Source organism: Penaeus chinensis, chromosome 40, assembly GCF_019202785.1.
Source record: "Penaeus chinensis breed Huanghai No. 1 chromosome 40, ASM1920278v2, whole genome shotgun sequence".
Taxonomy (NCBI): Eukaryota; Metazoa; Arthropoda; class Malacostraca; order Decapoda; family Penaeidae; genus Penaeus; species Penaeus chinensis.
This window is the reverse complement of record NC_061858.1, coordinates 10,517,046-10,544,545: the sequence shown is the minus strand read 5'-3', so window position 1 is coordinate 10,544,545 and position 27,500 is coordinate 10,517,046. Positions and strand designations below refer to the sequence as shown.

The 27,500-nt window shown below is 37.1% G+C and overlaps 2 protein-coding genes across 2 annotated transcripts in view; one reads left to right on the top strand and one right to left on the bottom strand.

The window, feature by feature from the left end:
* The first annotated feature begins 7,267 nt into the window (after positions 1 to 7,267).
* On the top strand, positions 7,268 to 17,967 carry LOC125047290 (DNA methyltransferase 1-associated protein 1-like). Its single transcript, XM_047645530.1, has 10 exons — positions 7,268 to 7,359; positions 13,012 to 13,240; positions 13,480 to 13,643; positions 14,851 to 15,066; positions 15,278 to 15,385; positions 15,709 to 15,888; positions 16,056 to 16,206; positions 16,378 to 16,532; positions 16,705 to 16,815; positions 17,581 to 17,967. The coding sequence occupies exons 2-10, from the start codon at positions 13,030 to 13,032 to the stop codon at positions 17,641 to 17,643; spliced, it is 1,359 nt and encodes a 452-aa protein (XP_047501486.1). The 5' UTR covers positions 7,268 to 7,359; positions 13,012 to 13,029; the 3' UTR covers positions 17,644 to 17,967.
* A 4,149-nt stretch (positions 17,968 to 22,116) lies between these two features.
* Positions 22,117 to 27,500, bottom strand: part of LOC125047319 (voltage-dependent calcium channel type D subunit alpha-1-like) — a 91,272-nt gene continuing 85,888 nt past the window's right edge. Inside the window, exon 32 of the mRNA XM_047645573.1 lies at positions 22,117 to 26,545. Coding sequence (XP_047501529.1) covers positions 26,315 to 26,545 — 231 coding nt within the window. The 3' untranslated portion in view covers positions 22,117 to 26,314. The remainder of the gene's footprint in view (positions 26,546 to 27,500) is intronic.

The following is a 27,500-nucleotide window of genomic DNA, read 5'->3' as shown; positions in this document are numbered from 1 at the left end:
TGCGGCGGTTCTCTTCGAGGGCAGATGTTTACTTCTGTGCGAAAAGAGAAAGCCTGGTTGCTCTTTTCCACCATTCCTCAATATCAGTGATCTCTGAATCAATCTCTCTCAACACTTGGGTCTTGAATTGTGATTTGATCTGATTATCCTTGCGTTTGAACCTTTTTAAATTTCTCGGGCCACATATAACTCTTTTCTGCCTTTATGAAAGTGATAGACAAATCCATTCGTACTAAACGATGTTGTGCTGCCACATGGTCTCCAGGTATTACCTTACAGTCTCTTATTTCTACCCGATCACATCTTCGACACTTGCCTTGTGCCCACCCTTGAATGTAATAAAATTATATTGTGTCCTTCTGAAGCTAGTATTACCAAATTACCAATGATCATATCATTTGACACTACGAAGTCGATAACTCTCTCCTTCATTTACTTAACCAAAATGATTCTCTCCGCGTATGCAGCTAATGACATCTGTTCCTCTATCACTATGTCCACACTTCTCATTTCTTAGGAATGCTTATGCATGTGCATATGTATATAAACACATACACACACACACACACACACACACACACACACACACACACACACACACACACACACACATACACACATACACACATACACACACACACACACACACACACACACACACACACATATACATATGTGTATGTGTATATATGTATGTATGTGTATATATAAGTGTATATATATTTATATATGTATATATAATATATATAAATATATATATAAATATACATGCATATATATATATATATATATATATATATATATATATATACATATACACACACACACACACACACACACACACACACACACACACACACACACACACACACACACGCACACACACACATGTATATATATATTATATATATCATATAAGAGGAAATATCCAAGAAGCTAGAATGGAACGGAAAGGTCATCAAAATAGGAGACGAACACATAACTACATTTACAGATGATATTGATGATATTGTTCTCTTTAGTGAATCAGCTAATGAACTGGAGCGATTAATAAACGATCTGATTAGAGAAAGTCCGAAAGTTCGAGGTAATGGACAAGTATATATATCTAGGATAACTCATACAGACAAACACATCTAGTGAAGAGGAATGAAGCGACGCATCTGTCTATATATACAGGAGCAAAAACAGCAAAGCAGAGTGGCTGGTTCATGGCTAGCAAGTCTAGCACAGGAAAGTTTTTGGTCACCACTGTGTGTTTTACAATTAAATCACGGCTTGCAACTAACCAATAGAGAAATACAGCGAAAATACTGTAGAGATGGACTTAAGGCGGATAATGGAAGAGGCCTTGGCTTTCGGCTTTATTCGCTACAAGGTGAGTGGATGCAAGCTGGGCTCCTTCTGCCGAGGTATGGAGAATGTCCCCCTTTTATTCAGCGGCTACATCCTGGGCGATGCTTGCTTCTGCAGGCTGGAGTGTCAGGTTTATCAGGCCGTGACATGGAGGTTGAGTCGCTGGGCTTGCTCGGGGGGACATGTAGGTCACCTGGGAGGTCCCTGGGTAAACCAGGACCAGGAGGTGCCTCCTGTACGCAGGAGGCAGCGACGGGAAGGCGCAGCCTTTGTTCAACCAGGGACAGATGTGTGGAGCACCACCTTCCGGATGTTGTTTATAGTGGTTCCTTGGTCAGGAAATTCTTTTATCGCGCAGGGAGGACATGCTTGTGTATTGGACAGGGGTACCATTAGATAAGTATAATAAGCATGATATATGATGAGTTTCTGGGTCATGTAAAATAAGGTAATTGTATCTGAGTTGTACACAACCTTTCAATGCTAATGTGACTCTGGTTTACGCCCCGACGTTAGCTCCACAGAATATGAGGTTTACCATCTTTACAGTCAACTTAAAACAACAGTGTAGTAGTGTAAGTGCCGATAAATTAATTTTGTGATGGAGATTTTAGCACAGAAAATGTTAGAAGAAAACAATGGGTTATTACATGGGAAGAGAATTATAAATGACAACAGAGCCAGTTGTGGATTCCGGCAGAACGTCTCAAGCGATACTGCTCCGGCGTCTGACTGTCATATTCTCAGATCTGCTTAACCTTTCGGGCGAAATTTGTCTAACAGATGACAAGAGACGTTGACGTACATTAGAACAAATTTGGACTGGACTCTTGTCGGTATGAGTCAGGAGATTCAGATGACTTAACAGTGGACGAGGAATCTAAAGATACAGACCGGGTAGACATACAGAGGGAAAGTAAGCGAATGGACGATGGCTGAAACAATGTTAAGAGAGAGAAAGAAAGAAAGGGGTAAAGAGAGGGATTATACAAAATGCCTCAAATATATATATGTATATATATACACATACATATATAAACACACACACACACACACACACACACACACACACACACGCACGCACGCACACACACACACACACACACACACGCACACACACACACACACACATATGCGGGTGTGTGTGTATATATATATATATGTATATATATGTATATATATATATATATATTTGTCACACACACACACACACACACACACACACACACACACACACACACGCATATGTGTGTGTGTGTGTATATATATATATATGTATATATGTATATATATTTATCACACACACACACACACACACATCATCATCATCATCATTATGGAGCTAACGCCGGCAGGGGCGCATAGCCGCATCCACCCTCCGCTTCCACCTACGAGGATCCCTCATGGCGAGCCGCCAGGCAGGGGCCCGGCCCATCTCTAGTTACTCACGACAGGTTTGATCGATCTGCCCAAGCCACGACCTTCTCGGTCGTCCCACAGGCCTCCTCCACCCAGGGTTGTCTCGGACAGAGACAACCTGATGGGCAGGATCATCCTGTGGGAGTCGAGCCAAGTGGCCATATAGCCTGAGTTGGCGATCACGGATTGTGCAAGTAACAGGTCCTGTACTGGTCTCACGGTGCAGCCGTTGGTTGGACACATGGTCCCGCTAACTGTACCCAATGATCCGGCGCAAGGATCTGTTACAAAAGGCATCAAGACGAGATTCCAGAGCACAAGATAGTGTCCAAGTTTCACTACCATAGAGTAAAACTGGGAGTATCAGGACCTTGAAAACACGTAACTTGGTCCTTCTGCACAGGTACCGACATCTCCAAATACTCTTGTCGAGAGATTTCATGACCCCTGCTGCCAGGCCAATCCGTCTACTGACTTCTTGGTCTGACAGCCCAGAGTCGTGAAATGCACTACCGAGGTATATAAAGCTCTTTGTGACTTCGATGTTTTCACCGCAAGCACGTATCGACTGTACAGGGTCTCCTAGCAGGCCCCCAAAATCCTGGATCTTGGTGTTGGTCCAGGAGACCTCTAGCCCCAGGGGCTTCGCTTCATTGCTAAATGCATCAAGAGCCGCCACAAGGGTTTCCAGAGATTCAGAGAGTACGGCAACATCATCAACAAAGTCAAGGTCTATAACCTTGATATTGCCCAGAGTTGCTCCACAGTGACTTTGGACAGTAGCTCTACCCAGTATCCAATCCATGCAAGTGTTGAAAAGTGTTGGTGCAAGAACACAGCCTTGCCTCACACCTGAACTAACAGGGAAGAAGCTCGACAGGCCCCCACCACACTTTACAGCACTTTCAGTGCCTGTATACAGGTTTGCTATTAGTCCAATAATCCTTATTGGAATTCCTCTTAGTCTCAGGATCTCCCAGAGAGATTCGCGATGGACCGTGTCAAACGCCTTCTTGAGATCGATGTAGGCTGCGAGCAGCCCACGTCCGAACTCACGACGGCGCTCTATAATGATTCGAAGCGCCAGGATGCGGTCTATTGTGGACTTACCAGGAGTGAAACCAGACTGCTCCGGTCTTTGGTGCCTCAACAGGTGGTCCCTGATACGTCTCAGTAAGATGTGTGCGAGTACCTTGCCTGGTACACTGAGTAGTGTAATGCCTCGGTGATTGCTGCAGTCCCACCGATCCCCTTTCCCCTTCCAGAGAGGGATGACCACACCCCTCAGCAGGTCAGGGGGAAAGGTACCAGTCTGCCAGATGGCAGACAGGACTGCATGCAAGCCTCTTGCCATAGGTTCTCCACCAGCCTTTAACAATTCGGCTGGGATGCCACAGACACCTGCTGCTTTACCACTCTTCAGCTTGGAGATCGCCCCCCTGATTTCGGTCAGGGAGGGTGGATCCTCGCTGATGGGTGGATCTGGCAGAGGAGTCTCAACATTACCCGCATCCATGTTAACTGTTGGTGGATCAACCTTATACAACTGCTCAAAATACTCAGCCCAACGCACACGCACCCCATCAGGATCTGAGATTATCTGGCCACTTGCTGAGCGGACTGCAGTCGTCTGTGAGGGGGACTTGGAGTTCAGCTTTCTCAGAGCTTGGTAGGCAGGACGAAGGTCATTTACAAGGAAATGGCTTTCGACCTCCTCTGCAAGACTACTGATAAACTGTTCCTTATCCCTTCTCAACAGTGACCTAATCCTGCGCACCAGAGAGCGGTACAAGGTGCGATCCCCTGACAGTCGAGCCGCACGACAAGCATCTGTGGCTTCCAGCGTCTCCTGCGAGATGGAATTCTGTCTTGTTCTTGGGCGTTCACCAATGGATTCCTGAGCTGCATCAAGCGTTTCACGCTTGAAGGTATCCCACATAAGAACAGGGTCTGTCTGGCCCTCGAGTGCTGTGAGACGACCAGAGATAGCCTCGGCAAACCCCCGGGTACACTCGTCCTCCCTCAATCGGTCCAAATTAAACACCCTAGGGTGTTCATTTGGGCGACGGGGGGTTCTAAAGTGGACCCGGAGAGTAGCCACTACTATTCTATGATCAGTTCCACAGAACTCAGCGCTTCGATATACCCTGCAGTTCTGGAGGATCCTCCATCGAGTGCTAACGAGGATGTGGTCGATCTCCTTGACCACTCTTCCTGTATCGCTGTACCAAGTCCAGCGATGCGGGTCAGAACGCACACACACACACACACACACACACACACACATATATATATATATATATATATATATATATATATATATATACATATATATATATATATAGAGAGAGAGAGAGAGAGAGAGAGAGAGAGAGAGAGAGAGAGAGAGAGAGAGAGAGAGAGAGAGAGAGAGAGAGATAGAGAGAGATAGAGAGAGATAGAGAGAGATAGAGAGAGATAGAGAGAGATAGAGAGAGATAGAGAGAGAGAGAAGAGAGAGAGAGAGAGAGAGAGAGAGAGAGAGAGAGAGAGAGAGAGAGAGAGAGAGAGAGAGAGAGAGAGAGAGAGAGAGAGAGAGGGGGGGGGGAGGGAGGGAGAGAGTGACAGAAAGAAAGAAAGAGAGAATGAGAGATTTGATATATATATATATATATATATATATATATATATATATATATATATATATATAGGCAGAGAGAGACAGAGACAGAATCGAGTAATGAGAGGGAGGGAAATAAGAATTAGAGAATCAATAATTGAAAGTGAATAATTGGATGAATGACTCATAAATATGAAACAGCTGGATATATATATAAATTGAATGGATGGAAAAGAGAGACAGAAAATGCTGAAGGAAGTTCTTTTTGAGAAGAGCTATTATGGAGACGGGCCTAAGGAGTCCAGTCCTACTGTGACGTCATCAATATATTCATGCTTGCTTGGCAAATATAGAAAAGACGTTTTTGAAATTTCCTGGATACCTTACCAGAAGAAAAGGGATACAGCAAATTGGAAGAAGAAAACCATCTAGATGTTACAAGAGCGGTGAAGAAGCGCAGTAAGGAGAGATATGATGAAATAATACACAGGTTTTAGTAAGAGCGCAAAAATATATCCTTGATGACAAATGCCAAAATGCTGAGGAGTTACTGAAAAATCATCGTTTAAGAAAAAAAGAAAGGAGAGTTAAGTAAAGAGGCAGTAGGGTACAAAACTTTAAAACCAAACAAAAGTGAAATATTCATGAAAATGGAGGAATAGTTAAAATACAGAGGAGATAAATATAGTACACTCGTATTGAATCGACGGTGAACGTTCCAAAGATCTCGAGATATAGGGAAAAATGAATAAGATGAAAAGCAATGATTGAAAAACTAAATTTTGGTGGTAATGAATAAGTCCAAAGGGGACTGCAGACTAGAGATATCAACCGAGCTCGCAAATGAGACATACACTATTGGGACTAACCGAAGAAATGTGTAGATCTGCTTTCATTCTGGTATCTCCCTCCCCAATGCAGGCAACCTCGTCCCTCTAATTTATTGAACAATATTTCCAAGACCATACTGAAAATAACTTTGAGAAAGAAAGAGAATGAGGGAAGAATTAGCTCATGAACGATGTAGGTTAATAACAAAGAAAAGGGCAAGAAATGCAATTTTCATCGTGATAATGTTAATTCATAGAGTATGAGAAAACTTTCCATAAAAAAGTGTATTGCCAAAAATCAATAGATATGTTACAACAGGTTGATGTGGACGGAAGAGATCTTAAAAATATGATATGAAATTTATAATGTTCCGCATTTTTTTAGATTAATTAAATCTCCCTTTTGATGATTGCGTTTTCCAAACCCTTTCGAATTTTGCCGTTGTTAGGATATTTGTTAAAAGATTGGTTAATTTTATTGCCGCAGTTCCTCCTGCGTCTTTCATTAAATCTGTATGCTATGTCCCCCAGGCATCTTCCCTCTTTTTCTAACATTTCTGCCCTTTTGGGCGGTGATCATGATGTCTCTAGGCATTACGTTAATTCTGTGGAGCTGTAAAGAGTCCTTTTACAAGTCATCTACTATTTTAAATAGGTTTATTCCTATAGTACTGTACGTATTTTTCCATTGGGCTTTTTTGCTATGTGCATCCGATTTTCCCAACTTCGAGTCTCCTTTTTGGTATTGTAACGCTAGGGTATAATGCTTCATTTTTTTTTATGTTTATTATAATCAGTGATATAGTAATGTGAATTCTATTTTGTCCCTGTCAGGCGTTATTCCCGTGTTTAGTTTTCTCCTAAAACTTGCTTTAGGTGATCATTACTTTGATAGTACAATAATAGTTGAATTATAGGGATAACAAATCTAATAGAAAAGTTTTCTCGATTAACTTTTACTGCCTTATTTATGGTTGCTATTAATGTTTTTATTGGTAAACAAATATTAATAGTTCCCAAAATAAAGATATGAAAAATGTATAAAATTAATGTATCCGTAGTCCCTGGGCACAAGATCTGTGGAACATGTAAACAAACAGCGCGGATGAAGCTGTACTAAAAGTGTGATATTTCTTGGAATTCTTGGGCTCCACGGTATGTAATGTGTAATAAGGGAAGTTTAGAACAATTAAGGTAATTCGGAGAATAACCAACGGTGCAAAATGAGATATATTGTTGAAAAACTTGTGATCTTCATATAAAAAATTAGCGCCTCAAAACCATCGGTATTCGGTCTGTATTTATTTGTTTTTTACTCATTTGTTTTACTTTATTTACGAGATATAAGTCCATTTATCAACCCCATGTAATGTTTCCCTGATACAATATAACTGCAAAACCTCAGTTATACCTTAGGAAATTGATAGATGGACCTTCTAAAACCTGCTTAATCTGAAATATCATTGCCAAATTCAGGTAAAGTAGGAATTCGATCTTATAAATCGTTGTCTAAAACATAGATATTTTTTAGCTTCACACAGGAATCCAACCTTGCATTTGTTATGCCATGTCTCAACTATTCAGAAAGGTTTGGAAAACTTTCCGTATATATCAACCAAGAGTACAGTAAAATAGGTGTATGGAGTGGATACCTTGACAAAAACTAAGACACTTTTAATTTATGGCAAAAGGTGCGCAAATCTAAAATAAGGGAGATACAGGACAGGGAAGACCGAAGATCGACCCTTCATTTACTAAGTCCCCTTCCATGTTTACCTTGCGAGGATCAAAACAAATGTGACGTGTAACTCATTACTGCGATCCATCAAGTAGTCCATGTATTGCTACGTGCTTGTGAGAAGGCTTATTTTGTCATTACTAGCGTCTGTTTTTCCAATTTCTTTTATGTAATGCATTCTTCTAGTTTCAATATACTTCTTTTACGTCTTTTGGTAATTATTTACGCAATTCTGTACAATAACCTTGTGCACATGCGCGTTTTCACCGGGAGATTTGACAGGCCGTACGGTACCATTTGCTAAGAAACGCCGGTGAGAAATGTTTCGTTTTAAGTGTTGTGTCGACTCTGGGTTATTTTTAAGTAATATTGTGGATATACAGGACAAATAGACATTATTCTCAATCAAAGCCTGATATTTGAGCCCACCAAGTGCCCAAATGCCAAAAAAAGTGATTAGAAACCAAGCAATTCTGACCATAGACGGAAGTGCAGAAAAGTTCAGTCTTTCGCTATATAAAGCCATATAGTGGATATATAGAATAAAAAGATATTAATATCTATCACAGCCTGATATTTGAGCTCAACAAGTGCCCCAAAGGCCAAAAAAAGTGATGAGAAACCAAGTGATTCTGAAAAAAGACATAACTGAAGGAAAGTTTGGTGTTTCGCTATATAAAGGTATATATATTCCCTAACCTCCTGGCTAGGGAATATATAGATTGCATTTCCTTAAAGTCACAAGGGTCCAGGGGGTGTAGCCCCCTGGCTATATATTACCATGGGGGTCCAGAGGGCAGAGCCCCCTGGCCAGGGAATATATGTACTGAAGTGTATAAATCCCACAGGGTTAAGGTTAAGTTGGTTTATTGTTTAGGACGCTTACCACGGGGATCTGGATTTTATGAAATCCGGTAGATTTTTACTGAACGATGGGTTTGATTCCCGTAGAGTTTTTCAAATGTTGACGTGTCAGTCTGTAGACTTTCAAAGATAGCGTCTGCAGAGTTTCATTGGCCAATCTCCATTAGTATTTTGTGATTTTTGGGACACAAATTTTGGCTCGGGCTTTTGAAAATTAAACTTTTTATCATTTCAAAAATCACTTTCTTCAATTTCTGCAGGTTCCTATTGACATCCAGTGCCATCCATTATCCCCCCCTCCCCGCACCCACCCCTGGTTCCCCATGCCTCCCCCAAGATCGTTGGGTAGAGGAAATATATAAAAAATCAGATTTTGGAACTTAGTCTCTGGAGGGAGCGTCGCTCTCGGTAACAATTGCCATTCCTTCATTCAGTTATCCAAACTGTAACATGCATGAATCTCTTGTTATTTGCCATTGCAAAGGATAAAAATGAAATTATTGATATTGTTTCTGAAGTGACTAAACCTCACTGTTTCGTTTTAAGTGTTGCGTCGACTCCGGGTCATTTTTAAAGTCATATTGTGGATACCTGTTACTCCCGGTAAATCCACAAACACTGCTCTATGAACTCAAAACCTTCCTAGCCCCCCGACCCCCATCAGATCACTGCATTGCCTTATCGTGGGCTCTGTCACTGAACCCCAATAAATCTCCATGGACTTGCTTTCCATGCAGAATTTGTTGACCTCTTTTCTTCTTTTCTAATGTTATTTTTTACCTAGGCAGATTATTTCACATATATGTGAGTATAGTTTTTCTCTATGACTATGATAGTATCATTACATTTTCCTACAAATGTATACCTGTTTTACACAACTATCTTATCAACTTGTGAATCTTATTTTTGATCATTATATTCATTACAGGCAAATTTTACCTTGTATTGCATGGCTGTGTAAACCTGAAACTGTACCAATTGTTCTCAATGTAATGTTAAATTATTGGTAATTGTTTATGAAGTAACTGTAACCCAGTGAGACAAAGTCCCTGATACTCTTGCCACTCCTGGGAATCCACAAACATCGCTGTAAGAATCAATAACCTTTCTAACCCGGGGGTTTCGCTCACAGACACCCACCCGATTGCCATAGACTTACTCTGCACAAGGAAATTGCAGTGACCTGATTTCATTTCTGACCTTCTTAGCCTGTGTAGATTATTTCATGTATCAATGAGTGTAGGTTTTCCCTTTGTTTATGATAGCTATTTTAGATTTTTCTGTAAATGTATACCAAAGTATTATATGTTGTGCAACTCTTACTATCAACTTGGGAAGGAAATGCCACAAATGAAATGTGTCTTGTTTCTGTCATTCTATCCATTACAGCCAAAATTTACCTTTTACATATTGCCATGTGAAATTGAAACTATACCATGAGTATATGTGATAGTGGCAGTCACCATTGATTCTGCATATTTGACACTCGGATAAAAGGTATCAAATATTCTTGCATATGTTAACATCATTGATTTCTCAGTTGATTTTCTTTCAGTTTATGGCAATCAGGCTTTCACAGTTGAAAATATAATTGGTAATTTTCTGGAATAATTTTCTATTAATTATTTAGGGCTATTGATTGATATACCTATTGGATTGGAATGTTTAGCTGCCTGCATATGACCCGAAATCTGGGCATTAGGCATACTTGAGTGGCAACTCTCCTGGGTGTGTGGCTTGTATGCCAGCGGCCAGATACTCAAAACAGTTTACAATATTGTATCTCACATTGGAGCTGTTACAATGTCATAAGGCCTCTGAAGGCAATACTCAAAACAAAATTAGCCACCATGTTTTAACGTAACACCTTGTTAAGTACCTTGTAAGTTACAACTGTTCTTGGGCTCTTGTATGGGTTTAGAACTGGATAAAGTACAGTATATTTCCAGGTGACTTAGTCGACAGAAACCTATATTTGACTATAATGTGCCTTTTCCATATTTAATACAGTGGAATTTTAATTGTCTAGTACTTTCTTTGTTTTCTGTGCCATATCTTTATCTTGTATCAAAATAAGTTGAATGTTAATTGACTTGACAAACAACAAACAACAGTGTTTTGGTGGCTGCTTGTTCTTATGACCGAGCAATGCAGCGTGAAGGACCCTATTATAGGTAATCCTTCGTTTCTCTCCATGGAAAGGATGAGAATTTATTGTAATATCAGAGATGGGACTAAATAAGCATAATGTTAAGAACGTAGGAAATCATTTTGGGATATGTAATGCTGAAATTACCAAAAGTTTGCAATCATTTTTATGCTGGGCATCTGTAAGGAATAATATGTATGAAAATGTTAATTTTTGCATGAAGATGATTGCTAATGCATATAATCATTTTCTCTTTGTATATAAAACATATGCTATGGAAAGGAGAGTTATTCAGAAAAATTTATCATAGTTCATTTATTTCATAAGACTTGGTTGACTCTTTGGAAATATCACACGTGGAAATACTTGCTGGGTCATCCATGGTGGTGGTGATCGTTGGAGGTGTGGCAGTAAGACAGCTTAGATCCATGGCATTCCATTGGTTGTTATGTCTAACATACTGATCTGCCCTCTCTTGGCAGTCTATGGAATTAATCTACAATGTAAACTTACAATGTAAACCTTACAATTTGCTTACTACATTGTAAAACTTTTTTGAGTAAGGGTGGTTTACAAAGTAGTAAGGAGATTGGAAGGTACGATGTAGTAAGGTGGTTACAATGTCCTTGACCTGATAACGGAGGGGTTGTCTTGAGTATCACGGCCCAAGAGCACATGAACACTCGTGTGTAATGACTTGCCTTCTCTTTGTAATGTTATCATGTCTTTTCTTGCAGGTGTATTTGTCATTTGATGTGCTGTATCCAGTTAGTAATAGATTGTTTCCTTGCACATAGTCCAAATCATCTATCTAGGTAGTCCATAACTCAATGATAATAACAATAAGTAATATTGTGTTGTTTGTCTCACTTTTTAATTTTTTCATTATTAATTTGTAATTCAATCTACACCACTTGTCATGGCTGGTAGTTGTAGGATCCTGAGCATGGAAATAGTATCCTCCCTAGAGCTGCTGCTCTTCCAGTCATGGCTCATGGATGGTACATTCCACAGTTGTCTACCAATAGGAATAATCAAAGAGCCCCTTCCTAAATACCCTCTGAGTATAACCACCCTCCAAGAGCTTTGTTCACTCGTGGCAAATCATTCCTATTACCCCAGCCTTCATCCAAAGTTCTCATGATAGCATGATCTAGTCACCCTGGCCCTCAGGAGTTAAGGGTATAATTAGCCCATAGAGTTTTGGATAAACATCCCAGGGATCCCTGCAGAAATTTGAAGGTTAGATTGTTGGTAGGCAGTAGGCCATTTTACAGTCTGCCCCTATGGTCCAATTTGGATTTCAGTTGTTGCATCTGAAAGAGAATTCATTGGCTCAGAACATTTGTTTCCAGATTTCTTAATGTACTTTTCATATTAGTATAAAATGGCAAAAAATGACTGGTCTGAGGTACTGTCTTGACTGTGAGCTTTCCCCATTAATGAAAAAACATAGTATTTTAGAAAACTTGATTTGAAGTTTAAGACTTTTTCATTCTCATTTTCAATATTCATATTTCATATTCATATTCCATAATTTTTCCCTAGAGAGGGTCTGAGAGTGGAGCTCCTGGCTAGGGTAATATTGTGATTGGAAGGGGCTCTGATGGAGCAGCCCAGGCTAGGGAAATATGGGGGATGGGAGAGTTTGGGAAGGAACGCCTCCTGGGTAGGATGATTTTTAGTTCATATGGTGATCTTTTTGGTAATTTGTATGTTTAGGATGGGGCTTATTTAATTGTTTGTTTGCACAGTTGGGTCTAATCTTTCATGACCAAACCCTGGCTCCCCCCTTCACCTAAGGCATGTTTTTTAGCTTGTTTTTTCAACTTTCATTCTTTAAAGATGTTTTCAGTAATTTTAAGTGTAATCCCTTTCCCCCCAAATCCATGGGATCCTTTAAGGTTGATGGCTGAAGTTGGGACATTTTAAAATCATAAAGTTTATTTTCAGGATCTTAGTGTGATTATTTTCACATACTGAAGCAAATATTACAGAACCCAACAAGTACTGTTTAAAAGTGTCTTTATTTACAGTGTTTCTTTGATTTTTTTAGAGACGAGGGCACACCACTATGGCAGACGTAAGGGATATCTTAGAGCTTGAGCGCTCGCCCACGCCAGAAGTGAGCAAAGAACTCATCTTGGGTCTTCGTAAAGAAATACCCAAAAAGAAGAAAGAGAAAGAAGGAATGCGAAGGCCTGAGGGCATGCACAGGGAACTCTATGCTCTTCTCTATTCTGATTCAAATAAGGACTTGCCTCCCCTCTTACCTTCTGACAGTGGTGAGCGAATGTATTCTTCAAAGTTATCTGTTTGTAGGATACCATATCAATAGCTAATTAATAACTGTTAAAGAGCATGGTAGAGAATTACTGACATGTCTTCAGTCTTAATGATTCCTTTCTGATTTATGTAATTATGCTGATTTCCTATCTATAAAGAAGTTATATCTAGGTATAAAAGCTCATTGGCTTTGGGAATGTCTAATAAGTGGTTAGAGACTAAAGATACAACTTTTCAGGTCAGGGTTATAAAAGCGTGAAAGCCAAGCTTGGTATGAAGAAAGTGCGACCGTGGAAATGGATGCCATTTACAAATCCGGCTCGCAAGGATGGAGCTGTTTTCTACCATTGGAGGAGAGCTTGTGATGAGGGGAAGGAGTATCCATTTGCAATGTTCAATAAAGTATGTAGAATCAGGTTATTTATTACAATATAGTTTAACAGAAGTGTGAGAGTGAGAGTGTGTGAGAGTGAGAGTGAGAGTGTGTGAGAGTGAGAGTGTGAGTGTGTGAGAGTGAGAGTGAGAGTGAGAGTGAGAGTGAGAGTGAGAGTGTGTGAGAGAGTGAGTGTGTGAGAGTGAGTGTGTGAGAGTGAGAGTGAGAGTGTGTGAGTGAGAGTGAGAGTGTGTGAGTGAGAGTGAGAGTGTGTGAGTGAGAGTGAGAGTGTGTGAGTGAGAGTGAGAGTGTGTGAGAGTGAGAGTGTGTGAGAGTGAGAGTGAGTGAGAGTGAGAGTGAGAGTGTGTGAGAGTGAGAGTGAGTGTGTGAGAGTGAGAGTGAGAGTGTGTGAGTGAGAGTGAGAGTGTTTGAGTGAGAGTGAGAGTGTGTTAGTGAGAGTGAGAGTGTGTGAGTGAGAGTGTGAGTGTGTGAGAGTGAGAGTGAGAGTGTGTGAGAGTGAGAGTGAGAGTGTGTGAGAGTGAGAATGTGAGAGTGAGAGTGTGAGAGTGAGAGTGTGTGAGAGTGAGAGTGAGAGTGAGTGTGTGTGAGAGTGAGAGTGTGTGAGAGTGAGTGTGTGAGAGTGAGAGTGTGTGAGAGTGAGAGTGTGTGATAGTGAGGGTGTGTGATAGTGAGGGTGTGTGATAGTGAGAGTGTGTGATAGTGAGAGTGTGTGATAGTGAGAGTGTGTGATAGTGAGAGTGTGTGATAGTGAGAGTGTGTGAGAGTGAGAGTGTGTGAGAGTGAGAGTGTGTGAGAGTGAGAGTGTGTGAGAGTGAGAGTGTGTGAGAGTGTGTGAGAGTGAGAGTGTGTGAGAGTGAGAGTGTGTGAGTGAGAGTGTGTGAGTGAGAGTGTGTGAGATTGTGTGAGTGAGATTGTGTGAGTGAGGGTGTGAGAGTGAGAGTGTGAGAGTGAGAGTGTGAGAGTGAGAGTGTGAGAGTGAGAGTGTGAGAGTGTGAGAGTGAGAGTGTGAGAGTGAGAGTGTGAGAGTGAGAGTGAGAGTGTGAGAGTGAGTGTGAGAGTGTGAGAGTGAGAGTGAGAGTGAGAGTGAGAGTGAGAGTGAGAGTGAGAGAGAGAGAGAGAGAGAGAGAGAGAGAGAGAGAGAGAGAGAGAGAGAGAGAGAGAGGGGGGGGAGAGGGAGGTCAGTCTCATAACTCCAGGTCATTTGTATCCCTACAGAAAGTGGAGTTGCTGACCTACTCAGACTCGGAATATGGGGAGCACCTTCTTTCTGATAGCTGGACCAGAACGGAAACGGACACTTTGTTTGAATTGTGCCAAAGATTTGACCTTAGATGGCCTGTCATACATGACCGGTGGCCCTCACATTTAACAGCCCGATCAATAGAAGACTTGAAAGAAAGATATTATAGTGTCACGAATATTTTGAAGAAGGTTCCTGTTCTCTAATTTTATTGATGTACAGTTATGATAGTGAAATACATTGTGTGAAAATAAGTGTATATTTATTATTATTATCTGTACACTAATGAATCTAATATTACATTATTTATATAGGATAAAAAATTGAAATATGTGTTCATGAGAATAAGCTACGAGACAAAACCATAATGATGAATAATAAAAACAGACTATTGTCTTGCAGATTGGTAATTTAACAGGACCAGAAGGGAAAATTGTTAACTACGATGCTGACCATGAGAGGCGACGTAAACAACAATTATTGAAACTGTGGGATAGAACACCAAAACAGGTGTGGAAGAAATTTTTGGGATAGGCTAGAAAGGAGTTTAGTCTGATGTGTAATATGCTTTCTTCCCTTTATCTATTTTTTTTCATTGTTAGTTTATTTATAGTATGACAGCAATTTTTTCCCTTTTTTACATTGATATTTGTTACTATTACATTTAATCCTATAATATATCATACTATAATTTATATTGGCAATTATGAAGCCACTGTAAGAAAAATAAATCAGTTGTGTTTTTGTTCATCAATCTTTCTGTTTAATACTAAAATGAGTAAGACTACTTTTCAAAAGTTGTTAACCTAGTCCACCTTTCCCTGTCTTTTTAGATGGAAGAGGAGCAGCAGCTCATCAGTGAATTGAGAAAGATAGAAGCACGCAAAAAGGAGAGAGAGAAGAAGACTCAGGACTTGCAGAAGCTTATTAATGCTGATGCTGATGCAAGGAAAACCACCAAGACCACCAAGAAGAAGATACAACAAACCAAAATAGCTAAAACAGATACACTTGTATGTCTGCAAAATTGTGTGATGGGTCATCAACATATTTTTAAAATAATTACTACTATATAATTCTAATATCATGTTTTAGAGTGTTTCTGTGAGTTTTTATGATTACATAAAGAGAGGAAAATAATCTAAATCTTTAATTATTATTTTTTTCTTCTTCAAACAAGCCTCCAAGTGTGGAGAGCTGTACAGGTATAAAATTCCCTGATGTAAAGGCTTCAGGTGTAAGCCTAAGGTCTCAGCGCATGAAGCTTCCTGCAAGTGTTGGACAAAAGAAGGTTAAGGCAATTGAACAGCTGCTAACTGAATTGAATCTAGGTAATTAACATACTATTTTATGAACATTTTAGCTAGATGAACTTGAACAAATTTGTAATTTACTGGAAAAATCCATGATATATTTAAGTTACTTAGGAAGGTGTCTATAAACTCGTGTTTGAGGCTCATCTGTGAATGAGATTTTAAAATTACAATAAATTGTACCAACAGAAACCAACCCAATGGCTGTAGAAGAAGTCTGTCAACTCTTCAATGACCTGCGCTCAGACCTGGTTCTCATGTATGATCTCAGAACAATCTTACTCAATTATGTATTTGAGCTGCAGACTCTGAAGCACCAGTGTGAAAGCCTGATGCCAGACAAGGTGAGTTCTGGATCTGTGATATTAAGATTTTTCATGCTTTTCTGAGGTTTTCTTCAATCATGATACTTGGCAGGAAGAGTGTATCTCATTAGTTTAGTAGATATATTATGGTGACTTTATTTATGAAAAGAATTTGATATCAGATCCTATATTGAATATTTTTTTCCAACAGATCTTAGAGATCCCAGAGTCTCTGATGATTAACACAGGTGAGGAATCCCCAAGCCGTCCACGTGCAATATCTGAGATGATTGATGCAGTTGCAACGCCGACAACACCAAATGTAAGTGTTCTGTTGAATTATTTCTTCTTCACATTTCACTAATAGTTTGAAGTACTGTGTAAAATTGAAGTTTGGCCTTTAGAATGATTAATTTGACTTTTAAAATGATCATGACCTTCACCTTCATCTGCCTCAACATCATCATTATTATTATTGTTATTATTATTATTATTATTATTATTATTATTATTATTATTATTATTATTATTATTATTATTATTATTATTATTATAATTATAATTATAATTATAATTATAATAATAATTATAGTTATTGTTATTGTTATTGTTATTGTTTGTTATTATTATTATTATTATTGTTATTGTTATTGTTATTGTTATTATCATTATTATTATTATTATTATTATTATTATTATTATTATTATTATTATTATTATTATTATAAATAAAATAATAATTATTATTATTATCATCATTATCATTATTGTCATAGCCATTGTCATTGTTGTCCTTGTCTTTGTCATCATTGTCATAGTTGTTGTCATTGTCATTGTTGTAATTGTTAGTCACTATTGTCACTGTCACTATTGTCATTGCCATTGTCATTATCATTCATCATCATCATCTCATCATCATCATCATCATCATCATCATCATCATCATCATCATCATCATCATCATCATCATCATCATCATCATCATCATCATCATCATCACTATCACCATTATCACCATCATCATCATCATGTTTTATAAATATAAATATTTCTGTTATTCATTTTTTTTTTCTGATTTATTTTACAGAGAAAAAGAAAAGCGGCTTTAGAACAGAGTAATGTACTGAAGAAGATCAAAGCAAGGACCTGAGATTAATGTATTTTTAAGATAAAGGCCTGTATCGTAGTTGTAAGTACATCATGATCTCTTATACGCATTATGTGTAGAGGTTGTATTCTTGTTTCTAATTGTGCTTAATATTTTTGGCACAGGAAAGAATATGCATAAAATCAATGGAAATTATTGATTTTGAACATTGTCTTTTTCTGTGCTGATGTCTCTTATATGTATTGAATTTTATTTTCTAATTATATGTCATTGGAGTGGGTAGATATGTCATTCAGAATAGTAGAAATGGTATGTGAATGATTTCGTAATATTAGAACAAGGATAATAAATCTTACGTTTGGAAAATTTTTTTTTCCCAAAAAAAAATTTTTTTTTAAATTTTTTTTTTTAATTAAAAAAAAAAAATTAAAAAATTTTTTAAAATTTTTTTAAAATCCCCCTTTTAAAAAAAGGGGGCCCCCCGGGCCCCAAAAAAGGTATTGTTTGGGGGGGAAAAAAAAAAAATTTTTTTTAAAATTTTTTTTAAAAAAAAAAATTTTTTTTTAAAAAAAAAAATTTTTAAAAAAAATTTTTTTAAAAAAAAAAAATTTTTTTAAAAAAAAAAATTTTTTAAAAATTTTTTTTTATTTTAAAAAAAATTTTTTTATTTTATTTTAAAAAAAATTTTTAATTTTTTTTTAAATTTTTTATTTTTTAATTTTTAAAAAAAAATTTTTAAAAAAAAAAAAAATTTTTAAATTTTAAAAAATTTTTTTTTTTTTTTAAAAATTTTTTTGGTTTTTGGGTTTTTTTTTTTTTTTTTTTTTTTTTTTTAAAAAATTTTTTAAAAAAATTTTTATTTTTTTTAAAAAGGGGGGTTTTTTTTCTTTTTCAGTTGTACATTTAGATGATAATGAAAAGGAGAATAATGTAGAAGAATACAGTTTTATATGAATGAATGTAAACATAACATGCATATATTTATATACAAGACACATCTGGGATCTATCTTTACTCTGCTTGGTAATGTAAATACTACTATATAATTATAATATCATGTTTTAGAGTGTTTCTCTGAGTTTTTATGATTACTTAAAGAGAGGAAAATTATCTAAATCTTTAATTATTATTTTTTCTTCTTTTCAGTTGCATATTTAGATGGTAATGAAAAAGTAGATAATGTAGAATACTTTTTTATATGAATAAATGTAAACATAACATGCATATATTTATATACAAGGTACAGCTGGGATCTGTCTTTACTCTGCTTGGGTCATATAAATTGGTTGGATTTAGATGGTAATGAAAAAGAAGATAATGTAAAATACTTTTTTATATAAAAGAATGTAAACTTAACATGCATATATTTATATACAAGACACAATTTGCTACTGCACAGGAGTATTCATGCAGGCCAGGCCTACAATCCACACATCTGGGAAAATAACCACTCGCACATAATGCCCAGATTTTGTTTTGGGCATGGAGCCACAAGGCACCCGGATCCAGTGTGATATAAGGCTGTAACACTTTCCATTCATGGCATTGCCATTCATTCTGATAAGTTGAAGATGTACTGTGGTCTTCCAAAATAAACATTTTCCCCATTTGATCTGGGCGCTCTACAGAAAGTGGTGAATTTAATGTTTTGTATACATTATATAGATGCATTTGCAAGTTTAGGTATCATTGGTTCTTAGAGCATTTGGAAATTTGTTGTAATGGATAATAAGGAAAACTCAAGTAGTAGATTAGGGCAGGGTTTTGTCTGGTTGAAGGTTATATGAATAATAGGCAAACACAGAGGGTCTAACATAAGGAAGTAAACTTGCGTCAGCTGTAATTTAGTAGGGCAAAGTAAGGTCACCTGTAGTTCAGTAGACCATTTGGGACAATTGCAGTTTAATTGCTTTTTGATATAAAGGTTTTGATAATTGGAGGGCATGCATTTAACTCAATGCTGACGGGCATGACATGTACGTACATGCCATGCCCTCTGTGAGTTATTCGTTTGTTTTTACACATAGATGGCTACACTTGCACTAAGCCACCAATGAGCCAATTACGAGTACTGTGTGCATTTACTGAAAATATTTTACGTTATCTTATTTTGGTGTTACTAATGTTTATAACATTATAGTAATTATAATGTTTATAATAAAAATAACACCATTGATATTCATAGCACTAGTAAAAAATATTGTTTTCCTGCCAATTCAAATCAGGTAAGGTCACAAGGTCTACTAATTGACTCCTTTGTGGCTAAGCACTAGCAGAGCTTAGCCACACTGCAGAGACATTTCACAAAAATATAAAAAATAAGTACAGCATTTTCCCCAATTTTATTCATTTTCCCTGGCGGCATTGGGTTAAGTAATAGTAGTGCTTGGAAACACATATATGCAGACCAAATGAATTAACAGATTATGAGGAAAATAGTAATTGAAACAGATGACCCCCCCCCCCCCTAAAAAAAAAAAAAAAGTTGTGAGAACTGACAAGTGAAAATAAGTATTTTTGAGGATCATAGAAGCTATTTTAGTGCAAGAATTATTGTGAATATTATAGTAATAAATATTTTATCTACTGGGTGCATTTAATCTTGCATCAGATTCATACATGCCATCCTCAACAGCAGTTGGTTGAGAAGTCATTTATTAATCCAACTTGAAAATTTATCAGATTTTCTGGCAAGTATGAATGATGACTGGGAGATGCTGTGGTACATAAAGTGCCATGATATTGTCTGATGGTCATAATTAAACTAGTACTAGTGGTTGTATGAGCAGATGTAATTTTTTTATCTGCATTTAAAAACAAAATACAAAATTTGTGATTTACATCTGTGATTATCACTATGGATAGTAGTAAGTTACATTATTAGGACAAACACTAACACTGGACAAATAGACACACTAATGTTGATCCAGTCTGAAATAAACCTCACTGATAGCATCTGTCGCTACACTACCTGTTATTTTTATTGGACTCTAGTTGGCTAATAGGTTAAACTTAAACAAGTACAGACTGTCCAGCCTGTCTGTTCTCTAGGCTGCATAAAAGGCCAAATTTTTCAAGTTTAGTAAGGCAACTTTGAGTTGCTGGCTTTTCAAAAGCATTAGTTTACTCAGTAGAATATATATATTTCATTGTCATAAATCATAAATACATAGTGTCATTAGAGTAAAAAATTTATGTTATTGTAAGTATGAATTAAAAGGGGTTAAATTATAAACATATAATTAAAACATACAAAGCAGAAATTCATAATTTTATGATATAAAACTATCAAATATGTATTTATATATTTTTAAGTATCTAGACATACAAAATGATAACTACATAATACATAATAGTATGGTGGGTGGAAGAGGGAGTGCTTAACCCCATGCTGCTGGGAAAATGTGATGGTCACAGTAGTACTATTTTGTGAAATGTACCTACACATAGATGGCACGCAATCTAAATTAATATACCTAATTCACTGTGGGCATGACATATACATACATTCCAAAACCAGCAGCATGGGTTAAGAGGAAAATATTGATACACTGAAATTTGCTATACTGTACCAGAACTAATACAGACTTATTGCATTCAATTCATGCGAAGAAAGAAGTGGGGAAGCACAACTGTATGATTGATTTAGGGAGAGGATAACCTACAAGGAGGCTGATAATGTGGATATGGCTGGAGCAAGCTTGGCAAACTGTACTATATATACTAGTAGACACTGCATTTGTCTCACTGATAATGAAAAACTTGGGGGAAAAAAGCCTGTCAGTCTTACACAGGCCTTGTATGAATGTGTCAAATAGTAATGCTTGCACAATATGTGGAAAGTCCTGATTGTGATGAATAGGACTGTAGGGTATAATTGGAAGTAGATACCTTGATATAATTATTTTGCATTATTCAGTTGATCTCAATTCTAGTAGTATTTCTGTGTGTGTGTGTGTGTGTGTGTGTGTGTGTGTGTGTGTGTGTGTGCGTGCGTGCGTGCGTGCGTGCGTGCGTGCGTGCGTGCGTGCGTGCGTGCGTGCGTGCGTGCGTGTGCGTGCGTGTGCGTGTATGCATGTATGTGTGTGTGCATGTGTATTTGTTTATAGGTATGGGTGGGCACGAGTGGTCACACACACCTTACACATAATAACTTGTAGGGAGATTATGTACAATGGTTTTGGATAGTGCATTTTGTTGACTGTATGAAAACATATTTAAATTTTCACAGCAGATTTATATTACTATCTTGTATAACTATAATATAATTTTATATCTCTATCAATACTGATAGTGGACAACATTGTTAAATTTAATTAAGAAGGTTCAAATCTACTTTTTACTTTTTGTAGTAAACAATGAACAGCTGGCATATTCTGGACAGTCATAATACTGTAAATGGAAATATTCCTCTGTTAAAAAATAAGTATATTAAATTTCATAAATTAAAATTTTGCATGTTTCTCTGATTAACGTATGTAAAGAGGAAGTAACTAAGAAGAATGAAACAACTGCTATCACAAGGTTAGGTTTTATTCCAAATGAGAATTGCTACAACACTGTATAAATTATGACGAGAATTGGCAAATGTAAATTCGTGATTGTTCCTTCCACACTCTTCCGGATCAACATACATATAACAAGCAGACAAACATAGTGTTTTTTTAAGTCTGAGGTAAAGACAGTAGTATATCAGAGTAAATTAGATGATAAATGAAGAAAAGGGTAGATCACAAAAGAAGAATAGAGGCTATACAAGAATAGGCAGCAAAAGAATAAGGTAGATATGGATAAACAATAACTGTCACGAACTAGAGGTTAAAGGGAGGGATTATTGATTGCATTGAAGCTTTTCAAATAGAGTTAACTAAGAAAGAAAAAGAGAAAAAGAAAGAAAGAAAAAAAAAAAAGGTTTAAATAGCTTGTAACTAGAATTAATGTACATAAATTTGAAATATTCATTATGTGAGTAATTATAAACGTTCTGATCCAGTGTTTTTCAGGATCATGGCTACCATACAGCTGCTTAAACTTGGAACTTGAAAATATTGTAGTTGACTTATCAACTTGTGGCTGGAAACCGCTCATACCACATTGCAGTCAAAAATCCCTCAAGGAAAGAAAGGTTTTATTTTCCTTACAAAATCACATAAACCTCCAACACCAGGCACAACACCTCACACCAGTTTCCCAGTAAATGTGTTTTAATTACAATTAGATGAAGTAGTAAAATTATGTAGAAAATATGCCATCATTGTTCTATGATGACTATTATTCACCTTTAAATAGATACAAATATTTCACAATAACAATATTTGTGCAGTGAGACATATTGTCACTTCTCTATGCTGAAATTTACATGTGCTACTCTTTCTTGAGAAAAAAAAAACAACAAAATAATATAATAACTGCACATCTAATACTGACCTCATATAAAATCCTACAGTAAAAAATCGGCCACTTTGAAGTGAAGTAGGGAACTTGAGTCCAGCAGCGGTTCATGAACACTACCCATATTTACGATCAGCTTCATGTAGACCCCTGCGAAGTATACTCTTATACATCCACTACTTCTCTAAAGTATCTAGGAATTAAAAATATAACAATTCTTATTGGCCACGAAACCTATAAAAAATTATAAAGCAACATAAAATAACTGCCATATCATATACTAAAATGACCTATGAATAGCACAATAGTGATGGATGACGACACCTCTGATGGCACATAAGATTTTGAGTAATGTGTCAAACATTTATCAAACCATTCACAGTAAATTAGTGATTGACTCTTGGAGATGTAAAAGAAATTATTCTCTGCAGTTATTGTCAACTGGCAATGTTTTTGAAATATACTTATTATAATGATTTGTATGCCAAACTTTTCACAAAAGCTAATGGAGTTCTTTTGTGAAAATAAAAACATGAACATTTCAGAGACATTGCAGAAACACTCATTTTCCAGATAACTTTTATCCTGTGACGACAATTGACATTTTGTCCCCTGACCGGCCATCACACTTACAGGCCGTTGCACAAGGTCAACAAAAATTCAACATTAGAAGGGGTCTATAGTTTATAACACAATTGTATCCCAGAATGGAATTGAGTTACTAAATCCTACTGATCAAATATTAACAATTTGTAATAAGTTTAAATGAAGCAGTGGTAAATTGGTAAAAATGTGTAGTGTATGACAAAGTTGGAACACGAGAGACAACTGTCATGGACATTGAGCACCAAAACCTTTGGAAGTGGACAAACTAGGGCTATTCAAGGCTATAGTTATTTCAGACAAAATATGAACTATCTATGGTCAAATTGAGGATGATGGCAAGTACAACCAAAAATGTTGCTTGCAGATATCATCACCACATGAAATTGTCTTGATAACTCCACATACTGATTATAGAAACAGAGGACTACTCGACCCTATGTATATCTATCCATGACAAAATCTGGTCACTGTGGTCTTGGATTCCGTTTCTGGGACACAACATTAGGTTCAGGTGGCAGTAGTCTCCATCACCTGACCACTACCCAAGAGGATTTGAAAATTTGCGGAGATGAACAAGTTCATAGCAGCACTGTGAACACTTGACACATGTTCTGTGGGGTTGATTTTCTAAAATTGTTTATAAAAACATGTTTACATATTTCCAATTCAATTCTTGGACTGCCTTTTCTGCTTATCACAAAGGCAGCAAATTATGCTGTAAGGTTGATTTGGAGAATGAATTTGATTTCTTTTCTGCTGCAGTAATATTTATTAAATACTGTATTTGAAGTCATAAAAATCTCTCCTCCAATTTTCAAAACCTCTAACAATGAGGTAAAAAATATGGATATAAACGTACATTGAATTTTATAATTCTTTTAATAAAACTAACAGTCCTACAGTCATCTAAAGGAATTTATACATCATAACAAATGCAAAGAAACAAGATTGTAATCTTGTTTTTTCCAAAATTAATACGAATAGAACTAATGGAACTCGAGACCATCCTGTTATTCTTGAGGCGTAATCACTGAGCCCATTTAAGAAACCAACATTTCTTTTTTTCATAGACAAAACAAAATGTTAGGTACTTGGTTGCCACATTTACCCTGAATAGTTCTGCTGCTGCTTACCATGAGAGCAAGCAATGCATTTCAGACTTTCATTCAAGTTTTGGCCTGCTTCAAAAGGAGATACTTCAGTTCATGTTTACTCCTCTTGAGCTTCAGCGCTGGATTGAACTTTTCACGCCACAGTCTTTCTTTCTGATTTACTTATGAGCATGTAATTTTTTTTTTTTCAACACAGTAGTAGCCGAACGCAGACTAAACTTCAGTATTGAACTTGGGTGGGCAATGCTGTGTTTGGGTTTTTGACAAAAAATGTCACGCGTGTTTCTAGGATCACAGGATTATACAGCTACTCTCTACAACAACAACAATAAAGACCCAAATGTGCAGGCCAGTTGCCAACTTCACCCAGTTGGCCCAAAAAGAATCCACAAATTAATGTGTTCTGAAGAAAATATTGCAACTCCTTCAAGATGAAAAAGTTGAAAATAATTATGGATGACATGAGGTGATTTCAGTACCTTTCAGTGAAAATTGTTTGAGAGGAAATAACAACAGATTATCACAATTGAGAGAGGCACTTTGGGTTAGTAAGTTAACCCCTACTCAAATGTGTAGAGGTTACACTGTTCTACTCGACAGTTTTCACATCCTATAGTAATAAGAGATATGATGCATGCTCACATGTCAAAGCCCAACACAGAGCTACAGTATGAAATCAGATTTTGTCACAGCCGTTAACAAACTGCTTAGGGCCATATATCCCTACCCAGATATCATAACTTTATATTTTTGTTAAGCATGACTGTAGCATTTCCTCATACACTTACTTCAATAGGAATATGACACTTTCCAAGTGCGAGCACAAGATTGATGTCATGTGAAAAGATAACTATTCATTGCCTTCAAAAGACTTTCTATAAGTCTCTATTTCCCATTTATAAAAATGAGTCTTACTGAACAATCGCTGAGGCAAGAATAATGCTAAATATTTCACAGTATCAATCTCTATGGTTTGGGAAGTCCACAACCAACTAAGGGATCGAGACTCCCATGGGGGGAATCCTTCAGGTATACCAACACTGACTTGCCAACTTGTACAAATCCCACAAAACAAAGAAGTAGGTCCTAACAACTATGCCTTGGTTGCCCTACCACATTGACAGTTGCAGATGAAAAAGTTAGGCTCTGGCTCTTTACCTGATGTAACTTCTTATCTGAAAGACAAAGAGATTTAACAGAAAGCTTCATCTGCATATAGGAATGGTGGTGGGCCCAAGAACACATTCCCCCCTTCCAGTAGGGGATATGATCAAAACCATGGGTACAAAATGATTCACAGGTTAAGAAGGGTCCTTCCTTCTTTTCTTCCCCTTTTCTACAAATGTCCATAGAAAACAACAATATGTGATCCTCATCAATGCCTCCCATAGAAGACCATCCACAGAGCAGAGGTGGCTGGGAAGACCCCAAGGACCACACTGAGGACTCTTGCTCTAAAGCCGTTAATACTCTCTGAATACACGTATGGGAGAGTTTCCTCAAGAAACTTCCACTAGCTTTGAGAGGCAGGTTGAAGTGGATGAACGAGTACATAATAAAACCACCATATAACAGATTTAGGCTGCTTATGCACACACTTGTTTCTATAAGGGTGAATGGCGATCATAATTTTGGCGTCTAAGAGGCCCGCGTGCCCCTCTTTGGTGCTCAGGTTCAGCATCTTCATGTACTGCTTCCTGTGATGACGAGAGGATATTATGAGCTGCACGGTCCATCTCCTCTGACGTCATATCCAAGGCCTCCGCAATCTCTCGTGAAGTTGTACGTACAAAGTCAGGATCACAGTATTTCCCTAAGCCCTGTTCTACCAGTACCTGTGGAATGAAGTTTAAATTTAGGTACTACTTAGTAAAAATGTTTCTGTTGGGTGTAAAAAACTCAAAACTTTGGTCATGTATTTTAACTTCCCAATAATTTTTTCTTTTTAATTCTCTGTGAAAAATAATATCAGGTATTCAGATAGAATGTGTATGTCACATAAGCATTTGTTTTTATTACAAAGACTATGTCTTAAGATAAAAACAAGAACACTGTATTTCAAACCACTTCTTGCTGCATAATATCTTCCACCTTCCAAAAAAAGACTTCCCCTTACCCATTTGTGTGATTTTATGTTGTACTGAATCAGTGAATATACAATTTGATAGAGAGAATGCTTAGGAGACTGAAGTCGACATATTGGTATCAATAAAGAAGGGAGAAAAATTATTGTTATAAAGCAAATAGAACTTGTAATAACATCTAAGGAAAATAAAGAAGTTATAAAGATTAACAAATTATATTACTGATTTTTAACCCCTCCCACACTGGCTAAATGTTATACAGGTTGACAAAATGCAGTATTGATTATGAACCACTTACAGTCAAGTTATATGTATGGTGTAATACTAACAGACACAAATTTTCAACATATCCAAAATTTCTCCTTATCAAATTTGTTGGTAGCAATCAAGAGAGATTGGAAATAATGGCTTGAGTAGATGGTACAAGGGACTTGGGCATTCAGGAGAAGTTGAGAGAACCTCATATTTTCACTCCGCAGACACAATGACTCAGGGATGCCAGAAAGAGGTTAAGTATCCATACATATTTTCTGGTAACTTATTTCCCACCTAAACAGTTAAACAAAACAAAACTTGCCCTCTTCTATACATCGATGACACTCCATGAACAACATAACATATGAATAAGCATTCAGACCAGGAAAAAATAAGTGGAATGAACAAATGATGGAGAGAGAAAGGGAGAGAGAGAGGGGGGGAAAGGGAG

Bases quoted from the DNA above. Each gene is read 5' to 3' on its own strand.
- LOC125047290 (XM_047645530.1), top strand. From the start codon at position 13,030: ATGGCAGACGTAAGGGATATCTTAGAGCTTGAGCGCTCGCCCACGCCA. The intron at 13,241-13,479 runs GTGAGCGAATGT...ACAACTTTTCAG, and splicing joins CCTCTTACCTTCTGACAGTG to GTCAGGGTTATAAAAGCGTG. The intron at 15,386-15,708 runs GTGTGGAAGAAA...CTGTCTTTTTAG, and splicing joins GGGATAGAACACCAAAACAG to ATGGAAGAGGAGCAGCAGCT.